The 16,898-nt window shown below is 40.4% G+C and overlaps 1 protein-coding gene across 7 annotated transcripts in view; it reads left to right on the forward strand.

The window, feature by feature from the left end:
- UBE3A (ubiquitin protein ligase E3A) overlaps positions 1-9,614 on the forward strand; it is a 55,060-nt gene extending 45,446 nt beyond the window's left edge. For all 7 annotated transcript variants that reach the window (XM_076359031.1, XM_076359057.1, XM_076359022.1 and 4 more), the window contains 6 exons: positions 3,408-3,613; positions 5,792-5,956; positions 6,347-6,502; positions 6,597-6,670; positions 7,609-7,752; positions 7,966-9,614. In XM_076359031.1, the coding sequence (XP_076215146.1) occupies positions 3,408-3,613; positions 5,792-5,956; positions 6,347-6,502; positions 6,597-6,670; positions 7,609-7,752; positions 7,966-8,086 (866 nt within the window). In that variant the 3' untranslated portion in view covers positions 8,087-9,614. The remainder of the gene's footprint in view (positions 1-3,407; positions 3,614-5,791; positions 5,957-6,346; positions 6,503-6,596; positions 6,671-7,608; positions 7,753-7,965) is intronic.
- Positions 9,615-16,898: the final 7,284 nt, after the last annotated feature.

Raw genomic sequence — 16,898 nt, forward strand, 5'->3', positions numbered from 1 at the left:
TCTCCTCGCTTTGCTTTGTGATTAGCTTCTAGAATTAGTAATCAAACCAAAGAGGAAGAGCTTCTGCAATAAAACCAGAGTAGGACTATGGTGAGTTTTTGAGTTATTTCCTCCCCTTCCTCCAGCTTAAAAAATCTGATAGTCTCAGTTCTTCTAATGATTTCATCTAAAAGGGGTACAGATCCAAAGTGTGGCAGTAATGTCAAGTTTGATTGTAGTTAGTTTAGAACTAAGAGTAATTTGATATATCAGAGCCAAAGTTTTATATTGGTGTTTTAAGAGTCACATTTTCACCTTACTGTTTCTTCCCTTGCTCCCTGCACCAGTCTTTTATGCTTCCGTTTTTACACATGCAAGGATGTGCTGCTTTTAATATGCAGCTTGTCTGCTGCTCTGAAAAGATTAAAATGTTTTAAAATGTTACAAATACTTGGTGTTAGAATAGAAATGAGACCTACCAGGTTCCTATACTAATTTCATAGTTTGTGAAATATGATGTCACATTGTAGTTCCTATAATGGCTTCCATTAAAGAAGCTCAACAGCTTATGGCCATTAGTTAATTTGGGTTCATTGAACTGTTTTAAAAAAGAAAGCTGTTGTTTTTGTAGCTTAGAAAATTGATGAAGCAGCACAGAAATTCATTTTGACCGGGTTAAAGAGGAAGTCCCCAGAATCAGAATCTTGGCACTTGCCCTTCACTGTACACAAGCCAGTTCTTGTAACAAGTGTAAGTAACAAGATCCATAGACAAGTCTTACTCTGAAAACTGCTATTAACTTAGAGAGATTTGGAATCTGAATTAGCAAGGTTACTTGGAATAAGTTAGAGTATGGCAAAATAAGGAAGTCTTAGTACTTTGACTGACGAAGTTGTACTTCCAATGCGAAATACATTTTTGACCTGAGTTTATCTAAACAGAAGTTGTGTGGGGTGCCTATATTGAAGTACTTCTATTTAGTAATTGAAGTCTGATTCAGCTAAGATCCAGCCAGTGTATATATGCTCCCTGTGTGTAAAGATGGGTAATAGATTAGATATGCATGCATGTTTTAAATTTTACTTCTGTATTCAAAATACAAAAAAATATGTACACTTTTTGTATTCATATCAACTTTGGGAAAGAAAAAAGGCATTTATTGGCTTTTGGCATAAGTGTGTAAAAGCAGAAAATGTAGCTTGCTTTCACAGTCTTTTCTTTTGCACCTATTAATATGCACTGCAGTATAACAGTTTGCACACCATATATACCAGCTGTGACTGTTGATTTGTAAGTCCTTCACTTTCTCTGGTAAATAAAGTAAATTCTTTAAATGGAATTTAAAATGTCTGTCCTCTGATAGGTATGTGTGGAGTGATACTTATTGCTGTAATAGTTTCTTTGCCATTACATTTCAAGTGTTTTCATATTAAACTACCTTAAAGTTTTATTCAAAGGAGGCAATAACTCAGACAAAATATTAGATTTATGACCAACAGTCACCATCGTAAAAGGGAAGAAGGAATAACTTCATATAATATTCCTAGCAACACTGTACAATTGTTTTCCCCTTATTGCAGCTTCCAGTTTCTTCTGGTGTTTTGTTATGTTTTTAATGTACTATAGTTTTAATTTTGGTCAGTGAATAAAATATTGTATTTCGCATTAAAGTGTTTCCAGATGTGGATCTGGGTAAACTGTTAGTCCTTCATTATTAGACACTTGCTGGAGTTGTTTGTTTTGACTGTTTAACTCTTCTATCATCTTCCAGAAAGTACAAGTCATTGCTCTTATTGTGCCAGTAACCCAGAAGTTACTTCAGTCAATTTCGAAAATGGAATACAGGCTTCTATTTAATGTTTCTCCTATATATGCTTGTGTTGCTCATCCATTTCTGATTTCCAGTTGCCTACCTGATGTGTTAGTCTGTTATTTGTGTGCTCCTCTAGTAGCTGACCCTGTCCTAGTACCTTACTGAGATAAATAATCTTCAATTTTGGGGAATAGCCAGAGTCTCTTAATGAGTTTGCAGTTCATTTCCTTACATTGAATGAGAATTCAGGCTTTATCTCTTGGCTGAAGGTGACACCTTATTTTCAGTCTTAGGAGTCATTTTGTGGCTCTGTTCATGTGGCTTTGTAATCAATTTGTACATCTCCATAGGCTGTAAATAAGCATATCTTTTAAGAGCTGACAAGATAAATCCTTGTGGCAAAGGTAGTTCATGTTCTTGACCACATGCATCTAACTTCTGGTGTGTGGGGAGGAAGGAGCCTGGGTGCTTTTCCTTGGATTCTGCCTGGAAATCCTGAGACTTAGCTGTACAAGCAACAGGTCACTGGGACTATACTTGTCCAGGGTGGTCTCTCTCCCTCCACTTAAGTCTACGGGTTTTGCATTTGTCTTGCTTCTGTATCTAGTCAGGTAAGCAATGGATTTTACCGTGGGACTCATTTAAATAGTTTATAGCCTGTACACAAACTCCAGTTTCATAAACGAGCTGATCAAGTGGCTTGCTACAGCCAAAAGAGTAAGGAACTCTTTGCCCTTCACTTGTCTGTACAGTTCTATCAGGTCACTCCAGCTCCTGGCATGTGTCAGTTCAGCTGTTTGTTTGAAGCCTTCTGTGAAGGTAGTCAGCTTGTGAACTTGGCAGGAAATTGGTCACCTGAAATAGTGAGCTGAGTCAGATGAAGGGATAGGGGAATAAAGCAAAAGCTCTCCCTTTTAATGGTTACAAGCTGTTAAAATTGCAACTCCTCCTGTGAAACAACAGTCCCATGTTACATTTTCCCCTCAAGTTAAGATGTATGTGGTAGCTGCAGCAACTCAGTGGACCTTGTTGAGTACCTTTAAACAAACAAACAAAAAAAATCTGTTAGGCGTCTAACTCATAAGTTCATAAGTGATGGTTGATCCCTGCTCCATCATCATAGCTTCCAGTTCAGTAATAGGGCTGCATCTAGTCCTAGTTTCCCAGGAACCGGCCTGGAAAAGCCTTTGGGGAAAGGCTATCACTTTATAGTAATTGGAGTTCTTCAGGCTTATTTCATCCACGTGGGTTTTGATTGTGTTCTTTTCTTGCACTGTTATATTTATCAAAGTTACAGTCTATGCTGACAATGTGCTGCTGCTTCCTCAGTAATGGAAGGGGATGAAAGGTTGTGTATGTACAGCTTCAGTGGGCATTGCAGGATGTTGTATTGCTGGTCTCCTGTGTGCTTTTAGTGGTAATGTGAGTAACAGTATTTTGAGCAGCTCCAGTTACCCTAAGGTAAGTAGCTTCTCTTTTGCCATTAAATTCAGTATAATGTTAAGTTAAACATGTTTTAGAGGTATTCTAATGCAAATGGGTTTATAATGGTATGTTTTACATGTGATTTTTATTGAAATGCAACCATAATTGTTCAACATCATTTTTTTTACAGGGATGTTCACATATGATGAATCTACAAAACTGTTTTGGTTTAATCCGTCCTCTTTTGAAACTGAGGGTCAGTTTACACTGATTGGCATAGTACTGGGTCTGGCTATTTACAATAACTGTATACTGGATGTACATTTTCCCATGGTTGTCTACAGGAAGCTTATGGGCAAAAAAGGAACTTTCCGTGATCTGGCAGACTCTCATCCTGTAAGTTCATTATGTTCTTTGAGTTTATTGATGCAATTTCCATGAAATAACTTAATCTAGATTTAAATTAAGCACAAGATCACTGTCAGAAGTGGACATGGTCACTGGAAGTGAAATAACCAGTGACTTGTGTGAAGAGTCTGTATTTGTTAAAATAAATTAATAAGCAATAAAACCTCTTACTACATCTGGTTTGCAGGAGGCAGAATTGTCAAGTCAACAAGTAGAGCTGGGTATCAATAAAGCTTTATTCTATTTTTTTACATACTGCCTAAATTGCTTAATATCAATAAGTGCTATTAAGCATAAACTGTTATTAATAGTATCTTACCAAAGAGACTTCTAAAATTAGGCTGTTTATATCTATTTATAGAAGTAGATTTCCATAAAAAAATGCAAAGGTAGAGGTAGACATGCAAAGGTGTGATGCTCATATTGGTTTTTGTCTAAAGCAAAAGACAGATGAGGCAGTTCATGAATATCCCTACAGTTTGGGAGCAGTGATCAGTGTCCATCTTCCCCCACCCCTCCCCAGCCAGTGGCTACACAAAAAAACTAAGCCGTGTGCATGCTTTAGTAGATAGAGCATAGAAGCATGTATGCAGGATGTCTTGGCCCTGCTCCATCTTCAAAGATCACCAGTGGCTTTCCCTCATGCTAGCTAGTATGAGTTATTAGTATGCTTCATTTCATCTCAAATGGTGGGACATTTCCCTTTTAATAAGCAGTTATGCAAAGTCTTCAGCTATTCAAAAAAGATGAGTAAAATGATACTGTTGAAAAAGAACTTGCCTTTTATTTTTGTTTAATCAGAAAATGAGGCATGTGTAATCAAAAGAATAGGTTATCTGGTCTGCTTTGGATGGCTACATATAATAGCATGCCAGCTTTGACCAGTTTCTTTGTGAAATAATGTTGAGAAATACACCATACTTCCAGTTTCCTGTAATTTTTGTTACATAGTCACAATTTTTTTATGACAGAAAAAGTGGATTTATTTCTGTGGAACAAGGCAGGGCATTTCTTAATTTTTCTCCCCTACTCTTATGTTTCACCTCTGACACCTACACTGACTTCTTCTAAAATAATCCTTTTTAATCTCTTTGTATTCTAATATGACTTAAACACTTACTTCAGAACTTCTCAAACCAAAAATGAAATTCGGAGTAGTCAAGCCTTCCAATGCTTTTTCTAACGCTATAGGACGTGGAGGATAGGGTGTTCACCAGCCCTCACCACCAACGGTTCCAAGTCCAGTCATTTTCAATGCAAGATATTTTTAAAGGTGCTGTGGAAGAATCAAAGGGGTACAGATAGTGAGAGGATGAGGCTTACATGTAAACTTTCAATAATTAAAACATTGAGGGGAAATTTATTACTTTTACTTCACAATAAAAATACAGTTGCACTCCGTTGTTGTTTTTACCTTCACTTTGTGTTCCTGAGTCCTACACCTCTGTCTCAGCCAAAGAATTGTTCCGTTTCTGCATAGCCTTTGGTTTCTAAGAGAGTCTTGGGCTTTTCCTAAGGCATAGCAGGGAAGAAGGCTGGTTGCTCCTTTGAATAGAGCAACTCTTACAGGTAATTTCAGATTCCACTTGGCAAATTCTGACCTAAACTGTGATTTATTTTTTTTGTGCATAAATGTTTTCTTACTTTAATGACTGCCCCACCTGTGTTGCTTCAAGATTACTTCCTAGTTTGTCTGGGTTTTAAATCAAGATGTAGGAGATAAAAGCCTGCTGCCTGAATTTTATCTGATCTAAAATAGCGTTTTCTTTGATTTTAACACGTGTATGTTCAACTTACTGGTGTAACATGTTCTGGATACCAAAAGTAAATACGGTTTCAAAAGAGTTAAAAGAGGAAGAGGTAACCAGTGGCTCTTAAGCTACGGGTCTGACCATTGCATTTAGGAAGATTCCTGGGCACTGGTAGGCTCTTCTGAGGGAGTTATCACTCATTGCCATGTTTCTTTTTTGTCTTTCCTTAGTATCTGCTATTGGTTGTTTTTACAAACATTGAGCTTTGGTTGGACTGTTATGGCAGATCTTAGGTGACTTGTGTCATAGACTGTAACAACCCTTTTTGAGGCAGATGATTTCATGTCTTCGGGTATTACTCAGTGAAATCTAATGAAACTTATTTATGACAGCTATGTATTTCTTATTCTGTTAGGTTCTTTACCAGAGTTTGAGAGACTTATTAGAGTATGAAGGAAGTGTGGAAGATGATATGATGATAACGTTTCAAATATCTCATACGGATCTCTTTGGCAATCCAATGATGCATGATTTAAAGGAAAACGGTGATAAAATTCCTATTACAAATGAAAATAGAAAGGTACACTCGCATAATTTTTTTAACGTAATCTGTAATTTTTAGATACTTTATGCAGCATGTAGGACTCTATAAAGGTGTGGTCTCACTTATAACTTACGTTTAAAAGCCTTTTAAAATTGTCATAGTGCAGTGTAGTTGTAAGCAGAAAAGGCTTCTCTTCTAAAGAAAGCATCGATACATACATGCGTACATAGCTTCTGGGTGTGGTGTTTGACCTGTTTGAGAAATATTTGAGACTTGTTCTTTATTATTGCTAAGTAGAAGCTGAGCCCAGATAATCTACATAGAATTATAGAATTCAATGTATTTCGAGGTCTTATATTTTTGGGAGGTACTTCAAGTGGCACGTGTCAAAGTACTAAGGTTTTTTTGGGGATTGTTTCCTTACAGGAATTTGTCAATCTGTATGCCGACTATATACTCAATAAATCAGTAGAAAAGCAGTTCAAGGCCTTTCGGAGAGGATTTCACATGGTGACCAATGAATCTCCTTTGAAATATTTATTTAGACCAGAGGAAATTGAATTACTTATTTGTGGAAGTAGGGTAAGAATCCTGAATTTACACCAGAACAAGTGGAGCTTTTTTGATCCTAACTATATAACTAGTGGTCGTTTTTAAAAATGTCATCTTCTTACAGAATTTAGATTTTCAAGCACTAGAAGAAACTACAGAATATGATGGTGGCTATACAAGAGACTCTCTTATTATTAGGTAATTTTTCCTAATTTCTGAAAGGTTAAAAGCACTTTACATGCCTGTTTCTTCATAATGAATTTAATACTGTAAGATTTAGTATTTTTGTAGTACTGGAGATGCACGTGCCTTATGTATAATTTCACTTTACTCAAGTACTGTTATTAGAAAAGAGCAGACAGTATAAGCATTGTTGTTAGCTTCCAGTGAACTTTGGTAAAGCTTAAAAGGGATTTTTCCCTGGGTTTTTGTCTTTCTCTCATACCATATAGTTAAATACTCCCCAGTATAAACAGGGCTGTTTCAATAAATTACCACTGTTCTGTTGTTGTTTAAAAAAAAAAAGAAAAAAAAATTTGACGAACACTGAATTGTTTGACTAGGTCGCATGTGTAGAACTTTCTTCTCTAATTAGAAATCAAGTAAATTCAATGTTTTTAAGAGGGAAAATGTTTTTAACGTCTTTACCTTCTTGTTCCCTTTGACTAGAGAACTCTGAAGACAAGGGTCAGAGAAGTGTGCATCTTTGGTCCTCTAGACTTTGCCAACTACTTAACTAGTTCCCGCTAGGGTAGAAAACATTTGACAGCAGCTGCATTTGTTTACTGTGGTGTTTTAAGAAGGTAGTGGAATCGGACAGTGTAGTGGAACCAGTATAATTCCATAGGAAATAGGAATAATAAAGTAAAGGAAGAATATCTGCAGATCACTTATCAGCCGAATTAACATTTAAAACCAGTTAAACTGCAGTGTTTTGGTAATGTTTCTGATTTTTACTTCTGATTCTCAGCAATTGGTAAATACGTTACTGTTAGGTTTTTTTAGGAGTGCCACTTGTAAACTGATGTTAAGTTTGATTAGAATTACTAAACCTTGCAAGTTCAATTACTTTTGAAAGTTTCATTTATAGCAAAGACAGTTTTCAGTTTACTTACTCTTTGATTTCTTCTTGATAGGGAATTCTGGGAAATAGTCCATTCATTTACAGATGAACAGAAAAGACTATTCTTACAGTTTACAACAGGCACAGACAGAGCCCCTGTGGGAGGACTTGGAAAGTTAAAGATGATCATAGCCAAAAATGGCCCAGATACAGAGAGGTAAAAAAAAAATACATTTTGCTTGTTTGTCTATAAATGGAAGCAAGTTCTGTGCTTTTAATTTATTAACTTAGTTAAATCTGAAGGTTGAATCTTTCAGCAAAGTAGGTTCTCTTTAAATTCGTTAGTTTGGATTTGTGAAATAGTGGTGTATTTCTTGGCAGGTACTGCATGTTCCCAGATCTGAATTCTTCTTTTTTGTTTTCCCCACAGGTTACCTACATCTCACACATGCTTTAATGTACTTTTGCTTCCGGAGTACTCAAGCAAAGAAAAGCTTAAAGAAAGATTATTGAAGGCCATCACGTATGCCAAAGGATTTGGCATGCTGTAATAAATATAACAAAAGGGATTAAAAAAATGATGGTGGTGATGTCCCTGTCCAAAAAGGCCATAAGATAGTGAGCTACAGTAGTCACCTGTGTTTGCGCCTCCCTTCTTTACTGGGGACATTGGGCTGGAACAGCAGATTTCAGCTGCTTATATGAACAAAATCTTTATTTTTTTCTTTTAGCGTGAAAGTGTTACATATTCTTTCACTTGTATGTACAGAGAGGTTTTCCTGAATATTTATTTTAAGGGTTAAATCACTTTTGCTTGTGTTTATTACTGCTTGAAGTTGAGCCTTTTTGAGTATTTACAAGAAAACAAACTGTACTCTCCCAAGGAAAATATTGCCATCATTTGTAGACCATGTAACCTTCAAGTATGTGCTATATTTTTGTCCCTGTATCTAATCAAATCAAGAACTGTACTTTTTGAAGAGTTTGCTTTTGAAACTTGAAGTCTTGGAAAACAGTGTGATGCAATTACTGCTGTTCTAGCCCCCAAAGAGTTTCTGTGCAAAATCTTAAGAATCAATAAAGATGGAAGGGAGAACTTGGAATGTTAAATTGCAGCCTTGAGAACTTTACTTTAGTCACAGCACAACAATTAAAATTCATTTCACTATATGTTGTCTTCACATGTCTTGTAATAAATTGTGTTTTTAATTAGGAAACATTTCTTAGCATATGAAAGGGTAGAAATTTTAGTTACTTTTTTTAAAAAGAAGTTTACTGGGGAAAGTGCATTTTCAACTGAACAGCTTTAGTTAGAGTAGGGAGTGAAGTGTTTGGAAAAAAGATAGGAAGTTTTTGCTATATTATAAACAAAGCATTGTGGAAGTGCACTTAAAATGAAGTTTTATTCTTAATTGCCTATTATGTTGACATTCTAAATAGACAATCCAAAGTCTTCCCTACATGTTGTCATCACCATTTATTTAATGAATCGTTGTTCCTACTTATCAAGGCACATGATCAGTGTTGCAACATAATCTAAAGGGATGGCTACTGCATTTTAATCTCATCTAACAATAAGCAAAATTGAACAATATTAAACGTAAGGCCTACTTCATGTTGTACACTTCCAACCATTAAATAAACTGTTAGAAAGTAAGTACTAAGGTTATGTTCATCTACTACATAAAGTACTCGGTAGGTTTTTAATTTAACTCTACAAATCATATCAGAAATAAATCCTTTACCTTTCGTAGTCTGTGTTTAATGTTAATTTCTCCTGTTGCAATATATGATAAAGGGATTATGCGTTTTTAAGTGAAGACGTAACTGGCATATCTCTTTTATAATACAGGCTGCAGCGGATGTGCAGAGCTGAGCTTGTGCCTTGACAATTGCTATAACTGACTACTACCGATCAAACCCGTGACTGTGTGGAATTGGCATTAAAAGGCATAGTTTTGAAATCATTGGAGAAAGAAAAGATGTCTTTCAGGACTATTTTAATAAATTCTTTCTAGTAATAGAAACAGACAACTGTTATGTAACTATGATGCTGAATAAAACAGTGACCTTTTTTCACCACGGTTCAGTGACAAAGAAAACAAGTGACTTCCTTACTTTGATAAATTGGATATTAAATTATTTGATTAGAAGACGTCGTAGTACAGCATAACTTGAGGGTTACAGGTACATAAAACTCTCTAGAAGTGAACTGTAGCGATGTGGGGTCCAGTGATGTTCCCCTCTCAAATCCAAGCCGATGCAAGACAGCCTGGACGTGGGGACTGAAACTTGCTGGGGAGGGAGAGATTGCTGTCTGTCTTCTGGTCTTTGATCTCGAGGTGGCACTTAGGGCATGCCTTCCTGAATGTCCACCTCATGGCATGTCCTTGAAGAGGAAAACACACGATACCCTGCCTCTCAGTAGGGCGGTTGACAACGGTGCTTGCCGATTCCTTCGGGTTTGGGGCTTCTTTTACTGTAGGTGGAGAGAACAAGATGTGCCGAGTGCCTTGAGGTGTTTTGTTACAAGTATGAACCACATCACGGTACTGCTGTGTGGTATGTACTAATCCTGTTAAAGCTATATACCTATAACTTGGTTTATTCTGATGTAGCTATGGATGGTGGTTATGCCCAGCTGACAAGTGTGTAAGATTCATGTTGCGTGTTTTATATAGGTCCAAAAGCTGGGCAGACCGCATAATTGGATAGCAATACAAAGTTCTCTCACTGAAGTGTTGACGTTGTCAATATGCTTTTTCTGTCTTCCTTTAGCATTAAGATTAAAATAATATGTAATTGTATTGGCCTTTAAAAGCATAAGTTGTTTTTCAAGGAATCATTTTCAGGTAAGGTATAGAAGTACTTTATATTTGACAGATTTCCCGTTTAAATATATACTGCCTCCCCCAAGATGCCACTGTATTGAAACCTTATCTCCTTAGCGGTGTTACAAATGTCCTAACTGTCCAGCAGCAGCAGTTGATAAGGTTTAAAATAAATCCTGGAGTTTTGTAGCTGCAGGCTGCTCTCCTGCCCTACAGAAGTTCCAGTCAGCCTTCTGTTGCTTGAAAGGTTTGTCAAAGTGGGGAAAATGCCGTTTAAATTCTTTTTTTCTGGGCTTCAGGCACATGCAGAATGTCTTTCACCCTCACTTAGTCTTTCCGCAGGGTTTAGTGAATTTTAGGTCTACAAAACTTACCTCGGAAACTTGGGTGTCCTTATGCGTCACTCAAATGCCTCTCTCGAGTGAGCCAGAAGATTCCTTTTCCGAGGTAGCAGTCTGATGCCAGGATGCTGGTGCTCTGCCCTCAAGGGTGTCCTTAACAGGTTAACGAGAAAATATTTTGGGCATTTCAGTATTGTCTCACTTGACAAGTGATAAATGCCTCTGAGCGTTTCCTTCTGCACCCTAACAGACTGCCAAGATGCTTCCAGCCTTGGTGCGAAGGGGATATCAGGCTTTTATCTGCATTTTGTAGTATCTTAAGCCTCAAAAATAACAGTAATGCAAGATACGCTGAAAAGAATCATCTCAAGTACTGAACAAATACGGATTTTTTTTTTTTCCAGATCCCATTAGGAGTGAAGGAATAGCTTTGTTTAGCTCTAAAGGTATGTTAGCATGTGACTCTGCATGAACAGAGCATCACCTTTTAAAAGATGAAGGCTTTTGTTTGTCGCTAAAAAAAATTTTGGGAACAGTCATCAGGAGTGAGCACAGTACATATAACTAAGGAATAGTGTTTTGTGAACTTCTGACTGGGCTTATCTTCTGTTCAGCAGGCAGTAGCCTGAGACGGGACTGTGACAGCCAAGGAGACCCTCTCCAGCCCTGTGTTTTGAGGAAAGCCGATGCTGGAATGGGCTGGCGATGAGCCCGGGGCTCCAAGCAGCTCTGTTACATTAGTCAATCCATGCCCCTCGTCCAACGGTGGTCTTCGCTGCTGAAGCAGGAACTTCATACCATGTGTCATACCACACAGATGCGATGTACCTGATGGGCTCAGCCTCCAGGTAGCCCATAGTGTGGGCTACCCAGATGCTTGCCCTGGGCTTCTGCTCTGTGGAGCAGGCAGGGGGACGCAGGTTTCCGTGCTGCTGATGTTCAGCAGGAGGACAACCCCCACAGCATCAGCTTTAAGGTGCTTCCCTGGCACTGTTGTAGCCAACTGCTGCCAGGTAGATTTTTAATCTCACCAGGGGATTAAAAATTTCCTGGTTGCCTCAAGAATTTTCAGGATGAAGATACTTCAGTCAGGCTGAACGTTTGAGCTGTGCCTTACTTATTATGCAGAAAAACTCCAGCATTTCAGCATGCAAGATGGAGCAGGAACTTCTTCCAAGTTTAGCTATGCAAAATCAAGCCTTTCCTGACAGAAGCTTAGTTTATTACAGTTAGTTTCAGAATCACAAGGGTTTGTGACAAGTTACCTACAGTTCCCATTTGTACTTGTGCACAACTTTAATTAAACTTTCAGAATTACTGAAGTGATCGAAGTTGTCACCAAATTTGTAAGACCATCAGGGACTTGAAATTAATTTTATTAAGAAACTCAGTTTTATACCATATCATAGAAGGGACGCTGCTTTGGAAATAGAGTTGATGCTGGCATTTGCCTTTAGACAGGTCACTTCTGATCCAGATGAATTCATTTGGAAAACCCATGAAATAATGGCATGTATTTTTCTCCAGTGCTCCACCTAAAGATGTCTTCAGCTATTGATTATTATTTTTCATTAACAAAATTGAAAGGGGTGTCTGGCTGCTGGATTTCTCTAAGCAGTAATTTTAAAAGTTATTTGCTAGGTGACTTTGAGCTAGAGCTGCTGCACAGCTCTAAGGTTTCTGTCTTCATAGCTTTGCTGTCATTAAATCACCAAGTGAGGGGCTGGCCTGCAGTCAGAGGGCTTTCCTGCCACCGACTTTTTGTCCTGACGTACCACCTTGTGACTGAATGTGGGAATCTCCCTCCTCCCTTAGTCCTAGAAGTTTCCAGTGCGTCTCTGGTTGTTTCTGGTAAGTGGCATCATGGCCAAGCCTGAAATGGTGCAGCTCGTTCACTGCAACTGCAGACCAGGTGGACCAGGGACTGCCCAGCCTGTTGAAAGCTGCTGTGACAGAATCCACGGGGAGCAGAAAAAGCAACTTTTCCCTTGATGTGTCCGTGGACTGTGCCTCCTGCAAGCTTTGCTCTCTGAAGCGCGGAAAGTGGGGTATGGTAGGTTTCGGTTTGGGATCCCACGTTCTCCTTGAATGGAAAGAAGGAATTTCGCAGGTGTAAGATTGCAAGTAGAAAAGGGCTTGTGATCTTTGAAAGCCACAACCAATCCTTTTTTCGCGCCCCCTCCCCCCCCCCGACCCAAATACAGTATTTCTTTCACTTGGATACAAATTCCCATTTCTCTGAAACCTACTGTATGAAACATTGGTGCCTCTTTTGCAATGGCTGGTTTATGGGATGGGCCCTGAGCGGGAGCTGGGCTTGGCTGGAGAAGTTGCTCGCCTTGGCTGGTGGGGGGAACAAGTGAAAGGGTGAGATGGGAGAGGAGGAGAGGGGATGGGTTGGCAGGAAAAGTAACAGTGGGAAGAGAAGCAGTTGGAAAACAGATTTTGATTGAGAAAGAGACTAGGGAGGATGAAGGAAGTGGAGGTGTGTTTTGGTTTGTTTGGGTTTTTTAACTGAAAGGAGGGTTGTAAAGGATCTTGGGAAGACAAGGGGTGGTGGGAAGGTGGTTTTAATTGCAGATGTGCTGCTTTGCGATATGCAAGCGTGGTTTGGTTTTGTTCTGTTCTGCAGTATCTAGGATACAGCCAGAGAGCGGTCCTGATACGTAATTGAAGTCTACGTAGTACACTTGTGTTTATGGATATCTGTTGCTCAGTATATATCCTGTTTCAGGATTTCTATGCGGGGAAATTTCTAAAAGATGAGGGCATCAGAGATACAAGTAGAGAGCAGGAATCGTTATTCTATTTTAGGATAATAAAACAGCATTAGGAACTGCTATATTATCTTCCTGGGTAGGTTTGTGCATAGTTTTGAGACTAAAAAATGGAAACCAGAGCTGACTCTGAAAGTCAGCCAGTGATCGCTGGAATGGGACTTCTGCCTTTAGAAGGACACGCAGCACAACTAAGCTGTACGCAGCTACGCGTGCAGGGCTGCTGCTGCTCATACGGGCTTGGTTAACCACTAGTACTGAGCAACGTCAAACTGCAGCGGCTTGAAGATTTGTGACTGAACTGTTGTCATGCGCAAAGCTGATGTGAAACCTTTCTTCTTAAAAATGTGGCCGAAAGCTCTGGTGTACGTTTCCGTTGTGCCAGTGGGTTCACGCATGGAGAAAATCCCTTAAATCTCTCTTCCCACTACATCCTTTTGCTTTCAGATCTGTATAGTACAGCAGTGCAAGCAACGATGCTCACAAGTAACTGTCTAGAAAATGGCAACTAATTGAACATTTCTGTTCTAAGTTTTGAGCTGCCCTATGTTATGTGCTGCTACATTTGATTTAGTTATTTCCTGTTGCAAGCACTCGGTGTTTGAGCAGCGAGGAGTAAAGATCAGGTGAGCTAATACGACACAGTTAAGGAGGTTTTATTATTTCCTAATATAATTGATTTTAATAAAAAATGGGAAACTCAGCACTAGGGTGTTTCCTAGATGAAAGCATGTTTTGAAAAGAATCATCTCCCTTGTGCTATGTGCACTGATTTTTTTAATTTTTTTTTAATTGTCATCTGCGCATGAAGAATCCTACGAACTTTGTAGCAAGTCACCTAAAATAAAGCGGGTGACATTTTGGCCTCACCAACACTGATACTTTCTTTTCAAAACACAACACAGACTTCTTTATGAGTATCTGATAAGGGTTGCTCTTGGGCCAGTTTTTTTTCACCTTGATTCTCTCTGGGGAGGGTCTCGTATTCCCAAACTAAAATCCCCAAGTGGATATCCCTTCTAACAAAATTCCTGTCCGGCTGTTTTGGAGTAGGGCCGCAGCCATTGGGCTCTGCCCTTGCCCTGGCTGTACACCCCGCAGCCAGCCCAGGTGAGAGCATCGCTCCGGTGCCAGGAGTCATTCCAGGCGGCAGTCCTCCAGCCTTTCATAGGCAATCCTGCTCCAGACCTGCAGCTTTTTGGATAAGCAGTTTGACTTTGTCATCCAAGCCAGTTTCCTTGCTGGTTTTGCTTTTGGAGAAGAGAGGTCTTCTCAGTGTCCCAGCCCTAGGAAAGGTTTACTGGGTCTGGAACTCTGTTTCTGGGACCACCCGCTGCTGCTGTTGCCACCTTCAGAGCACAGTTTTAGCCCCTTTTCTTTCATTCTCTTGGCTTCTCCCAAAGGGACAGCGCTCTCAGCTGCCGTGTCCCGCTGCAGACCAGCGGTTGCAATGGGAGAAGCTGGAGGTGCAGAAGCAACAGTGATCCACCTGCTGCCTCTGAGCCTTGCTGCTGCAGGGCTGTGGGTGTTAAAAACAGGCTGTTTCAGCAGTTTCTTCCCAGCATCTGCAAGGTGGGAGCCTCCAGCAGCCGTATTCTGCTGTTTTTCACCTTTCCTCTGGTAATCTCCCATCCCAAGGCTGGTTGCAGCCTCTGGAGTCTCCCAGTGGCTGATGGCAGCATCAGTTGGTCTCATCACCTTTTGAGTTTCCTCTGCAATTTCTTTCTCCCCTGTACACGGGTGAGAGTGAAGCCCTATAGGACTGAAACCTGTACGGTAGCTCTGCTCTGCTGCACAACGCTTCTCCCACCCTCAGCACTGGCAATGGCTGGGGAGGGAGAGCGTGCTCGGCCAGAAACGTCCCTGTCACCCATCAGTCTGGCATGGGCCCCTTCTGGCCACCAAAGTTTAAGTGTAAATCAGTTGTAGAAAACTGCCTGGTCAATAGAAAGGGGCTTCCCTGTCTGCTTTGTCCGGGGCTCCAGGTCACTGTGTCTCTTCTGTAACAGCCTCTCTTCCCCTGTGGTGGCAAGCTGAACCTCTTGGTGCTTCTCCCTCGCCCAGGACGGGTCTGTCGCCCTTGCTCTCAGCTGCAGTTTTGAACTGCCACCACTTGCCCCGAGGTGTTGTCATTCTTTCCTCACCCCTCTCCTTCCTCCTCATGCTCATCCTCCTTCAGCCACCAGCACTTGCGGCTGGTGCAGTTAGGTAACAGCAGGTGAAACCTTTTCAAAGCAGTCAGCCTTGAAACCCTGAACTGAAAGTGTTTTGCTTGGAGCAGCTCCTCTGTCAATCTACCTGGTAGCCGGGGGCCTCACCCATACTGTCAGTGCTCTGGCCTGAACCACGCATGGAGAAGCCTGGCCGTGGCTAACGGGATAAACGGGCTGTGGTGGCAACTGAGGCGCTTTCCTAGAAAAGCTCTGCAGCTTTCTGTTGCTAGACATAAGCTTTTTTCCTAACCATCTAAGTGTAGTCAGAGGCAGCTGTGTTATTGCAAGGAGATGAGACACTGGGTTTTCAGTAGTCAGGATCCATTAAAAAACCCACCTCTGGATCGTTTCCTTCGCTGTGGAGTGTTCAAAGCCTCTGCTGTAAGAGAGGCTTCCTTGTGCTGAGTATTGGACGAGTACCCATGAACAAGCAGCCCCAAGGACTTACTTTAAACAGCCTAAGTCAGCAAATAATTTGAAAATAGAGGGAATCCCATTGAAGCTTGTTGGATGAATTATCTGCACCGTTCTGCAAGTAAAATATTTGCACTTCAGTGGGGAACTGGCAAGTGGTTCTCCTAAAAAGAGTAGATCTTTGCAGCGCAGTCGGTTTGATTCATCAGCCCTGGAGGCAAGCTGTGCCAGAAAAAATCCTTTCATGCTTCTCTGTCTCCTCTGGAAAGGCAGGTAGTGCCCATTGGTTCTTGCTGTGCTACACACCTGGAGGGGCTGCTCAGGTGTAGTAACTGCTGTGGGGTGGGCTCCCCTTCCAGGGGGACAGGGGAAAAGAACTGTTGACATAAGAACAGAAGTTTGGGGTTTTTTCTTGACAGGAAACTGTCAGAAATGACATGTCAAAACAGACCAAAAGCTGAGAAATTAACAACTGTTCATCAAGCTGCCCATCAGCCTAGAATACAGTTGTGCTTTTCTGCTTTTCCATGTTACTGTTCTTCAGTTGCCCTGTTACAGAAAGGTTGGTATCAGCCACTACAAACATTAGGGAAAGAAAAATGGAATAGCAACTATTAGTAAATTCCTTTCATGTTTCTGCACTTCTGGGTTTATAACCTACCCCCAACTTACCTATACAAATAAGACAGGTCTCTTAGAGCTGGACGGTGTCCTCCTTGGCCTCTTGGGAGGACAGCCTTTGGCATGGGAGCTGCAGCCATTGGCACTGCGTCCTGCATTCTCCCTG

Source organism: Aptenodytes patagonicus, chromosome 1, assembly GCF_965638725.1.
Source record: "Aptenodytes patagonicus chromosome 1, bAptPat1.pri.cur, whole genome shotgun sequence".
NCBI classification, from domain to species: domain Eukaryota; kingdom Metazoa; phylum Chordata; class Aves; order Sphenisciformes; family Spheniscidae; genus Aptenodytes; species Aptenodytes patagonicus.